The following is an 18,733-nucleotide window of genomic DNA, read 5'->3' as shown; positions in this document are numbered from 1 at the left end:
ATTCACACATTTGATGATTCAGCAGCAATCGCTTACGGTTCAGTGGAACTATTAACATCTGCAGTAAGGTTTATAAACTCACTTCTGCCCCCTTTCCTACTACTAACTCTTGGTGCCATGTTTTCCTGCCACAGGATAGAAGTATTAGCTACAAAGTGTCACTATGCAGGTCTGCCAGACTCAGGGGTAACCGCTTTTCTTTTCTGATGATTGTTTCCTTAATGCTTAGGACAAAGAAGCCTGATCCATCCCTCCACTTTATTGTGCCTCATAATGTAAAAACAAAGCATCACTCAATGAAATTAATGCCTAGCAAATAAAAGACAATACATCAGATGGGATGGTGATCTCAAACTTTATAATAATAAATGGAGATATACCTATCTCATAGAACTGGAAGGGACCTTGAAAGGTTGTCATCAAGTCCAGCCCCCTGCCTTCACTAGCAGGACCAAGTACTGATTTTTGCCCTGGATTCCTAAGTGGCCCCCTCAAGGATTGAACTCACAACCCTGGGTTTAGCAGGCCAATGCTCAAACCACTGAGCTCTCTCCCCACCACTTTACTAGGGATCAGAGTCAGATACTCTGTCTGGATTTTTCAAAAGACTTGATAATGTGGTGCATGTAAGGAGAACGGTTAGAAGTGAATGTCTTTTAGGTGAGGCATTAAAAAGAGAGATCAGATGTGCTGTATATAGTCATTAAAGATATAATGCTACCTTATATGCTTAGGCAGTTTGCAGCAGGAATATTGTATGTTTAATGTTGAGGAAGCACAGACATCAACTTGATTTGTAAAATCTCATCTGAAAGTCCTCTCTTCACCCCCTCACATACCCACTACCTTGTGTGGAACTTCCCTCCCGCCTCTTAACACCCTTTGGGATTTGGAGCTGGGGTGGTAGTCTTGATACTCTATACCTGGAGTCAGGCATATTAAAACAAATGTAATAAGATCTCATACTGTTGGCTAGGTACATTATAGGAACTGTCACCCATTGGCCACAACTGAAGGCAGTATTGTAGACTTGGACCCATGGTCTGATTATGCATGGCAGATCCTTTGTTCCTACTCTGGTATTTTAAAAGAAAAAAAAAACACACAATGTCTGATCGCTGCCCTGCATAGCTCCTCTTAAAGTCACTTACTCATAGATGAAATCACTGCTATCTTTAATGCAGAAAGAAAACTCCTCAGCAAGAGTTTAGCACTTCTGATCACTATACATGTGCATGCATTTATGATCATTTAGAGCCTATAAAAGGTGTCCAACTGACAGCCCTTCAGTGTGAAATCCTATTTAGCCTCCCAATAGCAATATTATACACTAGCAGCAGTGCATGCTTCCCCACACTGCTCTGTCACCATGCCTCAACCCTGACCTCAAGGAATTATCTATAAGGGGATAATTTGGTTTCCATGGCCCAGTCAATTCTGTGACTGTCAGTAAAGGTGCCAATTGTGGTGGTTTGTGTGAGGTGGACACTTCTCCAATGGGGAATGAAACACATTTATTTCACACGGGTCACTGGACAGCCATCACATAACAATGGAGCTCATCTGTGTTTGAGCCAGCAACCTACATAGATGTGAAAGACTTTATATCCCCTACTACTTACCCTTGGACCTTCCAGCTCCCCTGATCAATAGGGCATTTCAGGTTTACATTATTATCCTAACAAAACAAAGCTTCTTCAGCAGCAGGTTTTGAAGTGGCTTTGTATAAAAGCAAGGCCATGAAGTCAACACAACATCTGGATTTTTTTTTTTTTAAGTACTCAAAATTAATGCTAAAATGTGCACAATACACAGTCCCTGGGGTATAGTCTATCTACTAGGCAGTTACAGCTGTGCTGTGAAGATGGCCTAAACACAAGTTAGCACGTCTAGAAATAGGATATGGGGAGAGGGTTCATTGCATGTTGCGTTGTAAGAGAATGTGAAATGAATTTTAAAATTATCACCTAGATTCTGGTTGTAAATGTCTGGTGGAGAATTTCCTGGCAGAGATGAACTCCTCACTAATTAAAGCTGGCAGTGTTGCCTCCTGTGCCAGCCACCTCCACCCCCACTATAGGGGGAAGAGTGTAGGCTTTATTCTGCTACACTGATCCTTCACTAGCGTATGGCCCATTAAAAATCTAATCCCAGTAGTGTAAAACAGAGCAGCCACGAGGCTGATTTTACTCTTGCCAAGGCTGGGCTAGTGCAGGGGATTATCAAATTCTGTTGGTTTGAGATTAGCTTGAGAAATTTCTTTTGAACATTTTCTTTCAGATATTTTGCATTTGACTTTTTAAAAATGCTGCTGAAATGCTGAAAGGTTGCTTCTGGACATTCCTACATATAGTTTTATCTATAAGTGCCCCAACAACTCCTTTCTATCCTCCAAAAGTAAAAGAAAAAACCCTATCAGTAATATTTAAGCTTCCTCAGGCAGGTTGGCTACAAGCCTGGCTAGGATAATAAGTTGTTCCCTCCTTCAACCACACATAATACAGTCTTTATTCAGAAAATAGCAAAGTCGTTTCACACCAAGCCAAAGGTCAGTTTTTGCTGTATTAATAGCTGCTCTGGGAGGGTCAGTGTCGTGCTATCCTACATTTTTTCCAGGGCCTGGAGATGCAATTTCCTACAATCTGCAGGCAATTTCCCACCAATTTTCTTGGGGAGCTAATAGGCTGTGACAGGAGATGGAGCTAGCAAGCAGCAGGCGGCTACAGAAAAGACAAATTGCATCTCTGCCACCTAACTGGGCAATCTAAATCGACAGAGTTTATAGCTTTGTAGTGTTATTGGGCCCCATGCTAACAGCAAATCATTCAAGCTGCTATCTGAATTTCATATTCTTTTCCTTCTGAATTTGTTATCACCGCATATCACTTTGTAGCACTTTGGCTGGAAACCACAGTTAAAAATGGATCACGTATGATTAGTAGTTTAACTGTCTTAAATAGCTTACTTGAGATTGTTCGCTTTTAAAAGACAGGAATGTACAGTTTCATTGCTAAATGTGCAGTGATGTTTTCTCTTTATTTTCATACCTGTCAGGGGTCTTTGCACAAGGCATGTCTACAAAAAGGGATTAATTTGTTGGCTAAATTCAAATGTATTGCATTAAGTAACAAACTAAGGACACAAAACAACAAAGCCCTTGAGGGCCTCACATTTTGGGTGTTTAAAAAACAAAAACAAAAAAAAAAACCTTCTCTGAGACTTCATTTGAATATACATTTTCATGAAACAAGACTCTAAAACAATAATCAAATGTTGCCAACACAATCTCTGAAGACCAAAAGTACTTGAGAACTCTAATGTGAAACTGACCATTGTAGTTTCACTTCATCAATTTACTGACACACAACTAAAAACAAACTGAACTAAACAAAAAGTAAATATTTTAAATCACCACATTAAAATGATCGAGGGTATTAGTAACAATGGCAAAGATTTTTAAAAATATTATCTTAATATCTTTTTGATTACAGATAGGGATATTGATAGCTTTAAGCAGCTAAACCCAGACAAAAACAATTTACACTGAAGGAACCATTAAAAATTATCCTCAGCTACTTTTACTACTGTTTTTCCCATTTCAAGTATAGTGAAAATTGTGGGACTAGGGTAAATATTGTAAACATTTTTTTAATGGCACTTTATAAGTGAACAAGTTTCTAAATGATATTTTTGTCATTTAAAATAACTTTAATACTCAGGAAATTATAGTCATTAGAAGTAGCAAGGTTAAAAAAAATTCCTCAACATGAATAAACTAGGTAGAATAAAAAAAAACAAAATCCCATTTAAGTTATGGCTGTATGTTGGCAGAGAAAATTAGTTTGTACTTAGTACTGGGATTTATAAACTTTTTACTATAATTCAGCCTTAAGGATTTTTTGAATTATCTTAGTAATGAAAAATATAAAGTTACTGTGAACAAATGTTGAAATATTCTAACATCCATTCTGAAATCCTCAATTTTAAACCACTTGCCATTTCATATTTGTGTTTTTAATGAGCTATTTAAAAACACTGCAGGAGTAGGTAAATTATAAATACAGTATCAAGACAATGACATGCACATAACAAAAAAAAGCAGATAAATGATAATGTTAATCAAAACTATTTAAAAGCAAGCTAATCATTGCTAAATTAGCTGGACTGGCAACATGCACTGGTATTGTAGCTACTATGATTGAGTTGAGTTTAACAAATCAAAAATAATGCTGGATAAATGTATATGGACTTATATAGAGTGAAGTACATATTTCAAAACTCAATCATCTTCCAGATCACCCAACTGATGTCAGCAGCACACATATTCTGCACTGTATTAAATTATTACACTCTTCTTTGATTAGGTTTACTTCACTGGAAGCGCTTTGTATAATGGGTTAGAACATCTCAGGAGAATTGATACGAACTCAAATGGACGCAGAGTGAGGCATGGTACTGCACTGGGTCACTGCATGGAAAGTGAAAGCACTCTGTCCCAGGAAGAAACAAGTGTCATTTTAATTTCATATGAGCTTGAAATAAGGAATTTGAATAATCTGACCCCAAAATCCTGGAAATGTATGCTGTGTGCTAGGATACTAACATTCTGAACAGAAGTACATAGCTGAATCATCATCCGCATGGAAAACATTTTATTAAATGCCAGTGTTCTTTTAGAATTCACCAACAATAAAATGGTGCATTTATTTTAAACCCAATTAAAAAAAAATTCTTGGGTTGGACTTTAAAAAAAAAAAATTATTGGGATCGTTCAGAAGAATAAAGGGAAGCTTGGGCATTTTCCAAAATATCCTGACGCAGTTAACCACAAAATAAGAATTATTAGTTTATCATAATTGCATCCAATTTTTAAAGTAATGGAGTAATCCACTGTGATTGCTGCAAGGAAATGGAACAAAGAGTGTGAAACGAACAGATGGATTTTATTTTAAACAAATTAGGCCCACTACCAAGGATGTAACAAATGATTTCTTAGTTTTCCATGATATATGTTAACTTCCCTTTGTGACCTTTTCAGTCTGCTTGCTAATTTTTTCCTGCCATTAAATGTTGTCCTTGAAGAAACATGAATGTTTATTATTTTCAGTTGCAAGCTACCATCTCCATTTTCTATGCTCATAACAGAGTGCATCAAAAGGCTAAGCATAGCAGTATGTGTGATTACTTAATCTCCCAACTATTTGTGATCTTAATCTCCTACTCATTCCTGGAAGAATTCACAGATATAAAAGTTGTTCAGGAAATATAACGCCTTTGTTCTGTGGACACAGCAAAAAGGCAGCCCTCGACAAGCTATGTACAGTATCAGAATTTCATAGTACTGATTCCAGCATTTTGATATGAATTAGTGGGGCCTTAACATGGGCAAAATTTGCATGGAAAATTACAAAAAAGGATGAGTCTCTCTATCCAAAACTTATAAGGGGTGAATATAGGTAGCAGACCCTATCACCCACAAACTTAGTAGATAGCCCAAAATGAAACAGATTGCCAGAATGCACAGACTAGTTCAAGAGATTACTGCACCTGCATTTGTGCTCCTTGCTTTCAGAAGAGATGAGAGATGCACCACACCTACAAAGTTTATAATATTCTGAATAATGTTGAGAACTACCTTTTTTTTCAAAAATGAAAGTAATGACTAAGTTACTATTACAGACCAAACACATGTCTCACCATTTCTGGTTGGAAGAGTTCATTGCAGATTATTATTTTACATTTACCCCATAGAAACCACCAAACAATTTTACAAGGCATGATTTAACTATACTGATTACCTGGGATTTGAAAAATACATTTTAAAAGTGTGGTTGTTATATGTATGAAACAGTGACACTTCTTACTCCAGGCTTTTCCCTGAGCAGTTTTCAAATCCTTTCTGCTTACTTCAATGAGAAAAGTAAGATACTATAGTTTATTCCTGTTAGTGCTGCAGAGCCAACACACAAGTGGGAGAATAAACCAGATTCTTTTTTGGCCCACGCATCACCAACAGATCTGCTAACTAAGGTGCAATTCCAGAATCTGTATTGCTGCTGATCCATGAACCTGAAAGAACAGCTTGTTTTTCTTATTTTAGGAGGAACCTGTGGTGCTGGCAATTAGAAATATAAGAAAGCCGCCATCTTATTTGTAAACTCTTTGATAAGGATGTCACTGAGATAAACATGGAACCCCACAATGTCAATTTTACAGTCACTTTTCAAAGCAGAATTGCACTTTTAACCCCAACCCAAGGAAATATAAATCCAGCTTTGTGAAGAACTACAGTCACACATACATTGTCTCAAGGAAAATGTCTCTAACAATACTGGGTCCTCTGAACACAAACTGCTTCTCATTCATTTTTCTCATATCCTTTGTGTGTTTTCATTATTTGTTATGTTCATAATTTATAAAGTGGGCTTTTTAAAAGTATTTTTATTTTACATATGTATTTGGTTATACATTTGCAGAACCAAATTTGCCAACACAATAAATACAAACAAATGAAAGCAAAACACAGAACAAAATGTTGTATTCAATATTTTTCTAGTCCTATTACTGGACTAGATCTTGAAGATATTTAGACATTTGAATAACTTTACCCATGTGAGTAGTCTCATGGAGTTCAGTAGGACAACTGGGTAAAATTTGCAAAAGCATCTAAGTGACTTAGGTGCTTTTGAAAATTTTACCCACTTACACAAATGATGTTGCTAACCTAGTGAAGTGATTTCAATGACGGCCCATATTTTGTATATAAATGTGTATGTTAGATTGCATGATAGACAGAGAATCAGTTTTGACATTTATACTATGGCAAAATGTAATGTTACCATTTTAAATGTCTATGCACTTAATATTCCATTTGCTACACATACTTCTTTAAAATAAGAGTTCTTGAAATATTAAAGCCTCTTAAAAGAATCCATCACAAGTATTCAGACATATTCCGGATCTTTTATTGAGGGCTGGAGGCTTTTGGGTTGATGTGGGGAAAGTTCTTTGCTTTGAATGATATAAATAGGATTTTATATAAATAGGATACATTACTGGGAAATATATCAATGTCATATTGTAATTCATAATGTAAACAGACAAAATAGATGTGTGAACTAGTACGATGACTTTGTTCAGATGACTTGATATTTCCACAAATCTTTTCTCCATCAGTCTTTGTTTGCATTGACAACCAATATATAATTTATAAGGCTTCCCTGCTTCTGTCTGACAAAGTGCTCGTGTGCTGTTTAGGCAATACAAAGTACTGAAGGCCACACAGCGAGTCAAGGTAGATATTTCCAGAAAGGGGCTAAAAAGGAGACTCCTTTATAATTGAAGGGCAAGAAGAAAAATAGAGACACAAGGTGAGTGAGGTAATATTTATCTGTTGGTGAAAGAGAAGCTTTTGAGCTCCACAGAGCTCTTCTTTAGGTCTGGAAAAGGTAATCAGTGTCACAGCTAAATACAAGAAAGAACAGATTGCTAAGCATAAGGCGTTAACACATGTTGGAAGAAACCTAGCTGTGACACTCCAATTACTTTCTCAGACCTGAAGAAGAGCTCTGTGGAGCTCAAAGGCTTGTCTCTTTCAGCAACAGACGTTTGTCCAATAAAAGATATTATGTCACCCACCTTGTGTCTCATATCCTGGGACCAACATAAGAACATAAGAATGGCCATACTGGGTCAGACCAAAGGTCCATCTAGCCCAGTATCCTGTCTTCCGACAGTGGCCAACGCCAGGTGCCCCAGAGGAAATGAACAGAACAGGTAATCATCAAGTGATCCATCCTCTGTCACCCATTCCCAGCGTCTGGCAAACAGAGGCTAGCGACACCATCCTTGCCCAACATAGCTACAACAACACTGCAAACAAGATGATAAATATTTTAAACCACTTTGCAGTTATTGCTAGAATATCCAGAATGCTCATGTCTGTGTGTGCGTCTTTCAGTGCCATTTCTGCTACTGCAGGAGCACATGACAGAGGAAAAGAATTTTGGCCTGTTTCTCTCCCCATCGCACATCCCTACTCCACCCATTATTTTACAAAAAGTTACAGGTTCTACAGCTGCTGGCTCTTGTTGAGAAGTTTGCAGAAGTGTTCCAAGATTTTGCTGAGTGAGGGAGCATCTCTTTATGAAAAAAAAAAAAATTGGAAACATTTAGGAAATTGATGTGTCCTTTGCAGTGTTTCGTGGGAAAAGCTTGACAGCTTGATAGTCATGTTGAAATATAGTTGCAAAACTTACAAAAATGTCCAGAAAAGTGAAATGACTGAAGCCAAACGGCAAGAATACTAAGGGATTCAATATTAAGGCCCTGATCCGTCAACTTATGTGTGAGAGGCCTGTTGCACCCACAATGAACCCCACTGGACTTCAGTGGGGATAGTTGTAGACACAGCAGTCTCCCCAAACACACCAAAAAAATGCTGGATCAGAACCTGAAATAGATGTGATCAGGGATCTAGTTGTTCTCATTCAGAAACTGGATTTAAAAGTTCCCCAAATCATCTATATAACATAAGCTTATCTTCATAAATAACATTCCAACTCTGTGGGTGCACAGCCTAACCACACAAATCAGGGGTTGTTAGTGAATTGCCATTGGATTAAATATTATTCATAAAAGGTGGTGGTGGGGGACCATCTTAGGTGTAGTTATGTTTTTCTATCACTCTTGGGGTTTTTTTATGCAAACTGGCATTTGAAAAGATTACAAGGAGCATCCCAGACTATCAAAAGCAAGCATTCCAGTGCCCTTTGCTGGAAAATATGCATGAAATAAAAATATAAAAGGAAACTTTTTAAATAAAGTAAACATATTAAAACTTTAGCCCTATTTGTCCATCTAGCATTAGTCTCCCTGGAAACAATAAAAAGAGTACCTGTCAGCTAAGATCAAGATCCCTCATGTGCAAAACTTCAGCTGATGAGCTGTGTTTTGGGATCTGCAATTACTGGTTAGCAAAGTGAGATACAGAGAGTAGGCTCCCAATAACTCTAAAATTTTAAAATAGTAGGGATATTTTTAAAAGAGTAACTTTTAGTAAGCTTGTACATTTGTTTTTAAACTCTTCTTTTTTAAAATGATTTAATATTTTTAAAAATCAATTGTGCAGTTATACCAAACACCATGCTCCTGGATGGTCAAAACCAGAGTGCTTCAGCCTCACACCTCACAATGCACCAAAGGAGCATGAAAATTCATAACCAAACCTGGTCGGTCTAATTTTCATACAGATGTACAGCACTAGGCACATGTATGGATATGTATAGATAAAGCATCAGTTTTAAACGGCAACAAAACTAGACCATCAAGAATGGTTAACATTTTACATTTGAAATGCAAAAGTTATATATTACAGCCATTACAATTCCACAGTGCTATGAAATGGTTTCAGTAGAATAGTCACATAAATTGAAAAGAAAACTAATGTCTCTGCAGGCACTGGAAACCAGAGAGGAAATTTTCTCCCACATGGGACACTCTGCAGCCAGCTAATGAATCTCTCAACCACAGCCTTTTCTTCCTGGTAACGTGTCTTTTTTTGTAAGAGCAGAGATGTGGGCCACTTCATGAAACATCAGGAAGAAAATCAGAGAGGGCAGTTCTTTGCAAATAAACGTTAGTTTGTCTGCCATTTATATAACTTCCTACCTGTTCCTCTGTACGCTCCATATATAACTTGCTTATTCAGCTTATTATCTAGGACCAAGGTACATATGTGACCCTCCTTAGCATAGTATCTGAGCTTATCATGCAAATATTAGACAAAATCCTATTAATTAGGACTATCATAACTGAATAGCAGATGTAGTTTTCCAACGTATACACAATTTAAGTGCATCAGAAGTAGTAGTTCTCACAAACTCTCTTCCCAGCTCTATCTTTAAAGTACATAATGCCTAGTCAGATAATTTTGAGGCTTCTAGCTTTGGTAATTGGCATCAAAGCATGGTTCTTCAAAACTACCATAACAGTGGCCCAGTCAATGGCAGGAGTACGATCCAATTTAACTCAAGGAGCCCTCACTAAGATTTCACAGAGCCTTAGGGTACGTCTTCACGTAGCTGAAGTTGCGTATCTTAGGTCGACCCTTCCCCCCCTCCCACCCCGTAGTGTAGACCTAGCCTTAGATATACAGAATGACCATAAGTTGCCAGGCCACATCACTTCCTCAAAGAGAAACTAGAATCTGAAGTGGTATAATTTGTCCAATAACATTTATTCACTTTAATCTCCCTTTAATCCACCAGAGATTTGATGTAGTAATTTAAAATGTAGTTCTGGGTGAACTTGATTAATTAGGTGTGTGAGAAAAGTCACCTCTTACTGTATGTGTTTTGGAGCGAACTCAATGGGTTATAATTAGGCACAAATATGTATATTACCTCTGCCAAATCAAATATATATTGGACATCTGAGAAAAATTATAATTAAATGCACATCTTTATGAATTGTTCTTCAATTTTTATATTGGCACTAATTGATCAGTTACAAAAAAATTTCTTTTCAGTTTTCTGTAGCATAAAACAGTTCCTACTGAATTTTATAAACTGGTATGTGAAACTACTGTTTTCAGGTATGATAATGAACTTTAGGGATGGTTAGTAAAGGAAGTATAGGACATTGTTGTCAAACTTTACATAGTTTTTGCATTTTCCTACAAAAGGTACTTGTATCCCAAAAAAGTCTTTAAACAGATCACTTAATAAGTGAGAGCAAAAAAGACTGTTGGTACTAAAGCCTTTACTGTAATAAACCAAATATATTTACAATTTATACAAACATTTGACCTTCAACAAAAATACAAAAACATATCACAAGATGCAAAACCAGAAAACAAGTTCGTCTCAGACACCACCGCTCTACACAGGACAGAATGCAAGTTGAACTGCAAGGAAAAGAAAGGTAATCCCACATATTCAGGCAATGAGAAAGATCTGCATGAGGTCACAAAGAAAGAAAGAAAAATAAAAGGCTTCAACATTCATCAGCAGACTCAGTTTTTTTAAATCCACAAAACCTAGGCTACATCTGTCCATCTTGCCTCCGTGTTTCATTTGGTCCAGGTAGCTGATACCTAGTTGCTGGATGTTGCCTTCTATTTTATTTTGTATACTTGGAGTTGTTTCATGTCAAGGTCTGGAAACTGATAGTTTGTTCCTTTTTTAAAAAGGTAAAACCTCTCTACTTCTACAAATTAAGAACATTTGGCCCAGTTCAACTCTATAAGTTATGTCCCCATCACATTTTTCAGTAGATGACTTCATAGACTGTAGCTTTCTTGTCTCCAGAGCCAGTGACTATATATTTATCATCCACAGAGATGTCACAACTAAGCACTGATGAGGACTCTTTGGACTAGATGGGGGGGGAAAAAAACAAAAACAAAAATTGTTACTAATTTGTTCAGTAACTGCTGTTCTTCAAGACGTATTACACTTGTCCATCCACTTCAGAGGTGTGTGTGTGTGCGCGCGCGCCCAGTGAACCAGAGATTTTTCCTTTAGCAGTACCCTTTGGGGAGGCGAATGCACCATCAACCACCTCGTGCTGCTGCATGATGGTATAAAGAGCAGAGCCACCCCAGACCCTCTGTTCCTTCCAACCAGATGAACTCTGATAGAGGGGATGGAGGGTGCATCATGGAATGGACATGTGCAACATATCTCAAAGAACAACAGTTACAGAACAAGTTAGTAACCGTTTTTAATTCTTCAAGCGACTGCACATGTCCATTCCACTTCAGGTGACGCACAAGAAGTACAATCCAAAGGTGGGTTTTGGAGTCTACCTGAACAAGGATTGAAGAACTACTTGTCCAAAAGTGGCATTATCTTTGGAATGCTGAGATATAGCATAACGCGTAATAAAGGTACACTGATGACCAAGTTGCTCTATAAATGTCTGTTATAGGTATATGAGCCAAAAAAGCTGCTGAAGCTGCCTGAGATCTTGTAGAGTGCGCTACCACCCTGTTTGGAGGGGGTACATAGGCAACATCATAGCACAGATGTATGCAAGATGAAATCCTCTGAGTTGAGACTGGAAGTCCTTTCATTTTGACTGTAACTGACACAAACAGCTGGGACAATGATCTATAAAACCTAATTCTGTCCAAGTACTCTTCTAACATCCAAGGTATGGAACCTCTCCTCATCCTTAGGAGAAGAGGGCTTAGGAAAGAAAGTCAGTAAATATATGGCCTGATTAAAGTATTGGAGTTCCACCTCAGTCAGGAATTTCAGATGTGGGCACAAGTATACCTTGTTCTCATAAAAAACTGAGTAAGGAGGGTCAGCTACCAGAACTCGTAACTCCACCACCCTTCTCACGAAGGTAATAGCTACCAAAAACACTGCTTTCATAGACAGATGAGGTAAAGAGCAGGTAGCCATTGGTTCAAAGGGCAGACCCATCAACCTTGTTATCACCAGATTTTGGTCCCAGGGAGGAATGGGATCCATGACATGGGGATATAGCCTGTCCAGACCTTTTAAGACTCTGACTGCTATAGGATTAGAAAACTCTGAGTGGCCTGCAATTGGTGGGTGGAGAATGGAGGTAGCTGTCAGGTGAACTCTGATGTAAGTAATCTATAGGCCTTCTTGTTCAGATGGAACAAACAGTCCAAAACATGTTGGATAATGGCCATGACTGCAAAAACACCTTTCTGCTTTGATCAGAAGGAGAACTGTTTCCTCTTCAACAGGGAAGCATATCTAGTAAATGGCTTCCTGCTATTCATGAGAACATAATACTCCATCTCTAGAGATGTTAACTATGGAGCACCCAGGCAGTAAGATGGAGAGTGGCCATGTTGGGATGTAGCAGGCAACCGTGGTCCTGGGAAATAAAATTGGGTTCTGTAGATAGTGTCAAAGGAAACCTGGCAGAAAGGCTAAGCAGACTGGAGAACTAATGCTGGCTAGGCCAACTTGGTGCTATGTGGGCCATACAAACATGACCCTTCTTGGGCTTGAGAAATAGCGGAATAGGAGGGAAGGCATCCAGCAGTTTGTCTTTCCAAGAAAGTAGGAAAGCATCTGTCAGCAATCCCCGACTGTGACCAAAAGAGCTGACACTTTGTGAGTAGTTAACAGGTCTATGTGAGGGATCTGGTTTGAAAAATGAACCTCACAAGTTCCGGCCTGACAGACCACTCATGATCTATGCTGAACAAACTGCTCAGGTAATCTTCCAAGCTGCTCTGAAGACCAGGAAGGTGACAGGCTTTGAGAAGAATTGCACAACTCCCAAAGATGTATCGCCTCTTGACAGAGATTGTCTGACCTGGCCCTTATCTGTCTGTTCATGTAGAACATCACTGCAGTGTTGTCCGTGAGGACTTGTTGAGTGTTTCCCCTGATGTGAGGGAGAAAAGCCCAACAGGCCAGATGAATAGCCCTGAACTCCCACATGTTCATGTGGCAAGCTAAATCTTGATGAGATCTCAGATCCTGCGTTTGTAGGTTTCCTAGGTGAGCTCTCCAACCTAGAGTAGTACCTGTAGTCAAAAAGTCAGTGTGGGTAAAGGAGGGGCAAAGGAAACTTCCACACACACATTGGCTGGATCCGTCCACTAGACCAGTGCTTCTCAAAGTGGTGGTCCGCAGACCAGTGCCAGTCCGCAAGCCATCGGCTACCGGTACACGACGAGTTTCCTCATAAGAGCATCAAATAGGATAATAATATGGCACCGGTCCCTGGCACATTGGAAAAAAAAAATTGCCGGTCCCCCACATCAGATAGCTTGAGAAGCACTGCACTAGACCAAGGAGGCTATCACTCATGCCCAAGTACTCAAATCAACATGTCCAATGGGTGATGAGCCAGGAAGTACACTGACCTTAACCAGCTCTGCAACATTTGGAGACGAATTCTGGCATGCCAAACCACATATGTGCAGGAGGCCATGTGCCCCAGTAATCTGAGGCAGTATCTTACTGTTGTAGGTGGATCGTCTTTGAGATCTATGGAAATGTTTAACACTGTCTGGAATCAGACTTCAGGTAGGAACACCCGGGCTACTGGAGCATTCAGGATCGTTTTATAGATTGTATTCTCTGAACTGGGAAGAAGATTGACTTGTGCTCATTGTTCAACATAACCAGCCGAAGACAGATTGGATCCAGGATAGACCGACTTCCACTTGTAGTTTGGATTGATCCCGTACCAGTCAGTCATCTAGGTTAGGAAAGACTTGGACTCCTGCTCTCCTTAAGAATGCAACTACCCCTGCCATGCATTTTATAAATATACAGACTTAGGGCAACAGACAGGCAGAAGGGTAGGATTGCAAATTGATAATGGGTATTCTTGACCAGAAATCGGACCTTGTGATCTGTCATCTGCTAAAAGATCTATAAGGCTAGGAAACCAGGGAGGATCTGGAAGTGGGAGGCATGCCCCACAGTTTTCCAGTAAGGAATAGATATGGCATAGGACCCCAGCCACAACTGCTCCAAAGATCCACATCTCTGCACATGTAATAGGTAAGAGGAACGGAATTCCTGCAATGAAGGTGAAGGTGAGCGTTGTCATCTAACCCAGGAGTGAGGGACATATGAGCCTACCTCACAATCCGAGGAAGACCCTGATTCGCATGACCATGGTGGTACTGTGCCAAGCAGCACCAGAGCCTGGGGGTGTCTCTCCAGAGATATCGGAACTGGGGACAGCATGCTGTTTACCTCTGGATGGAACTGAGCGAGAAAGCGCTGGACACTCCAAAGAGCTAGCCCCAAACAGTATCAAGGGATGAACTTGTCTCTGAGGTAGGTCCATAGCCAGGGCCTTTCACTGGTACCAGCTAGCATGTCTCCTGGACCATCAGAGAATCTGGCACCATGAGACAGAGTAGATCCTGTGCTGCCACATAGGTCTCCAGTGTCATCAGTACCAAGAGATTTTCCTGGTACTATTATTTTTGCACTGAAGGAGTCAGCACTGTAGCAGAGGTCCTTCTCAATGGCCCAGGCATGGGTGCTGAAGTCGATAACCCTTGATGAGAAGAGGTTGGTAACAGGGAGCATCTCTTCCCAGAGGATACCCTATCTTGTCCTCCAGATTGTTTACTGATGGATGTTCCCAGGGATCTCTATCTTTGAATGATCCAAGACTCGGCTCCTCTGATGAATGGTCTGGTCTTCCATGCTTCTTTCTCACCACTAGAAAAGGGGATTGGTGCTGACCTTCAGAAGCAGTGTCCCAAGGGACAGTCTTCACCAATGCTAAAGTATTTGATGCCCTCCTTGACAGGAAGGTACAGAAGGTGGATGCAGAGCAGCCTCCAGGAGGATATGGCAGTCTCACCTACCTGTCTTTTTTCGTCAGGGGTTTGAAGTCCCTGCAAATCTGGCGGGGATTTCGAACGTGACCCACAACAAGGCACTTCGGGCAGGTGAAATGAAGATCATTCTTTGGCATAGATTTCTTGCAACCAGCACAAGACTTAAAACCCGGAGACCAACGCATACCTCAGTACTGGGTGTCAGTAACCCACGAATAAGAGGGAACCAATGCTCCAAGAAAAACAACCAATAAAACCTACAATAATCTAACACCAATGAATATCACTAACTTAACTATTTACATAAAGGAAGATAATTTCCGTGTAAAGGGAGAAACTTGCAACAGCATGCCCATGCACTCTGACTACTGGTCCCAGGCGGTGCGAAGGAACTGAGGGAGGTCGGGGCAGTGGCATGAGGGGGCTGAGGGCGCATATGCCACCCCAATGGGTACCACTAAGGGTAAAATTTCCAACTTTGGTGCACTGAGCACAGACACACCTGAAATGGAATGGGCATGTGCAATCACTCAAAGAAAAATATAACATTAAAAAAAATAATCTTTTTTTTTTTTTTTTTAAAAAAAAATGGGGGGGGGGGGGCTATTACTCTTACCTGGAATATACTGGCTCCATAGGGGGTCCGCCAGGCATTAAGAAGGTTATCTTTTCCAGTACTCACAAACCATTTACCTAGAAATGTAACAGAAAGGCAATGAGAACGTATAATAAAACATCCAACAACTGACAGATTTTACATTTTCAACTCATATTTATGAAGTTTAACTCAATAGGCATATTAACCTCAGGGGTTATTAGCTGGCTGATTAGCACTATTCAAAGCTCTTGGTACTAATCAACATGGTTTTTGCTTACATCTGTGTGGGGAGGGGAAGGGGGGGGGATATGAAACGCATCACAGAGGAATGCTGTTGCTGCTTGTAATAATAATACTTTGAAAAAAAATAACCACTTAGTAAGTAGAAAGCACTTTACAAACATGAACTAATTCTCACAACAGCCATGGGAGGAAGGTAGATGGGTATTACCATCATTTTACAGATGGCGAATAAGAGGCAGAAAGGTGAAGTGACTTCCCCAAGTCATACAGTAAGTAACTGGCAGAGCAAGGACTAGAACATAGGAACCCCTGGCTTCCAGGCCAACTTACCACAGTAAGCAAACTTAAGTGACAACACACAGCTCTCATGAAGATGTAGTTGATACTTGTCTGGTTTATTTACATGTAGTACTTCCACATTGCTGCTCTCCATCCCCACTGCTAGCCATTCACCAGTAGGGCAATATCCAAGGGAAAAGATCTGGGGAAATTAAACAAGGAAAATCTTTATCTTTTTGCAAAGTTAATGAATGAAATATCACAATGGAGGAAAGAGACTAAAACCAAAACCAAACTGTTCACCAGCAAGAATATCGTTCCAATTCTGACAAGAAAATAGGGGAATATTTAGTTATCTATTCATGTAATTCAAACTATGTTTTAGGGGGGAGCGGGAAGTGAGATATCATTTAGGCTATCGTTGCATTTTTGTTAGCCAATAATCTATAGGAATTCCAAAACATAATGCATGTTTTGGCTTCTAACAGCAAAATAAAACTTTCCCACTTGCACTGGGTTTAGTTCTTGAGTATCATCTTAAATAAACTGGCAAATTAAAAAAAAAAAAAAAGTAGGAAAACCTAGTCACCTGTGATGTGAAGTCATGCTGTTGTAGCTGTCTCCCTTCTCTCAAGTCCCAGGATCTGACAGTGTTGTCCAAACCTCCCGTCCAGAGCTTGGTACCATCATTAGAAATGTCAATACAGCTGGCTCCATCTGTGTGGCCCTGGAATTGCCTGATAAAACAAACCAGATTGAATAATGATTTCCTGCCAGAGCTCAAGGTAAACACTGTTGTGTTGTTAGTTTTGGATTCTGTATGTGTGTGTCATCTCTTCTGAGTCTGCTGATGTGCAAGAGCCAGCCCCTCCCCCTGGCTGGACATGAAATGCACACATTACAAAAACCACTTTGCAGGTGTTAGGGAAATGATCTGTAATACAGCTAGCTAAACAAAAGCAGTCAAATAGTTCCTATCAAATTTTGGGAGGAAGGAAAGCTATTTAAAACACAAAGTACAAGTATGTTAGCCATCACACCTGGAAAAAATGAATGAATCACCAAGATTAAAAACAGACTATCCAGGGGACAAACTAGTTATTTCTGCATTTTTATTTATCTGTTAATCAAGAAGATAAATACATAGCAGATTTGGTTACATAAATATTAGTAGGAAGGAATCCAGAAAACTAAAAACAACACCACCACCATGACTGAATCAGCAAAATTATTCCCTCAGTGGTAGTAGGTCATGAGATCCCATAGTCACTAAACAGTATGTTTTGTTTTAAAGCTTTGCCTTAGGAACTCCCAGCTCTCAGCAACATAGGGTCAACAAGTTTTCCTTGATCCTTAGACTGACATCCTCTGAGATGCTTGCATTTTTCACTGGCGATTGACTTTGGGGAAGTCCTCTGCCTTAGTGTCAAAGGTTGAGGGGGGGCGGGGGGGGAGGAACTATAAATCTCTTTTGGGAGTCAACTATAAATCATTTACAACTGCCACAATAAAGGTCATGTGGCATGTTTTGTTTTGAGTCACTGATCTGAAAACACAAGGAATTATCAATTAGTAAAGTAGCAGGCAATGGAAGAATAGAAGCAAACATACAGAGGAAAAAAGTGCATCACAGCACTATGGCAGCTAGTCCTGGTCATTCAGGAGAGTGTCATAAAATTTAGAAAGATTTTATTTGTACTCAGACATAATTTAAATACGTAGCAAGGGTCATCCACATTTTAGGACATGCCAAAATCAAATTTGTGAATCTAAACATACAAAGGGCTTTATACTTGGTGCAAATATGTGAGCCTAAATCCTAAAGAGTGACTAGGATTTGGGTACCTCCGTTTTTTTGGTGCCCACTCAGAAACACTTTAAATAGGCCCAGAGTATGTACTCAACACTTACTGAAAATCAGGGCCATTCCTAATTTAAGCTCCATTTCCTTACAGTACCATGGATATCTACAAATTTAGTAGCAATGGACCAAAAGTTAGCTTTTCAGTGGACCACAGCATGATTATACTATAAGCTATCCCAGGCAATTCCAGATCCAGCCTCTGCATAATGGCAGAAAGGGATAACATTACCATGCCAGGCACTCACATTTAGAAATGGATTCTGCCTCTAGCACATTTACTGTTTTGTCTTGAAGGCTTAAAGGAAAGTCAGTTACGGAAATGACTTATCTGGGCATTAAGTTAATCATACTCCCTGCCAACCAATCCTAAAAGAATTAGACATTGGCTGCAAAGAGTATCACTTATTAGCATCCAAAAAAATGGACCAACTACCAAAAATAG

The 18,733-nt window shown here is 39.5% G+C and overlaps 1 protein-coding gene across 2 annotated transcripts in view; it reads right to left on the bottom strand.

Moving 5' to 3' along the window:
* Window positions 1–10,143: 10,143 nt before the first annotated feature.
* The window catches only part of TLE1 (TLE family member 1, transcriptional corepressor), a 111,905-nt gene continuing 103,315 nt past the window's right edge, over window positions 10,144–18,733 (bottom strand). For both annotated transcript variants that reach the window (XM_024193152.1, XM_024193154.1), the window contains exons 17-20: window positions 17,017–17,164; window positions 16,479–16,629; window positions 15,924–16,000; window positions 10,144–11,376 (exon numbers count right to left, since the gene is read on the bottom strand). In XM_024193152.1, the coding sequence (XP_024048920.1) occupies window positions 11,269–11,376; window positions 15,924–16,000; window positions 16,479–16,629; window positions 17,017–17,164 (484 nt within the window). In that variant the 3' untranslated portion in view covers window positions 10,144–11,268. The remainder of the gene's footprint in view (window positions 11,377–15,923; window positions 16,001–16,478; window positions 16,630–17,016; window positions 17,165–18,733) is intronic.

The sequence above is a fragment of the Terrapene carolina genome, unplaced genomic scaffold (genome assembly GCF_002925995.2).
Source record: "Terrapene carolina triunguis isolate 2854851 unplaced genomic scaffold, T_m_triunguis-2.0 Scaffold113, whole genome shotgun sequence".
Lineage (NCBI taxonomy): Eukaryota > Metazoa > Chordata > Testudines > Emydidae > Terrapene > Terrapene triunguis.
Note: the sequence above shows the minus strand (reverse complement) of the source record. Positions and strands in the feature narration are given on the sequence as shown.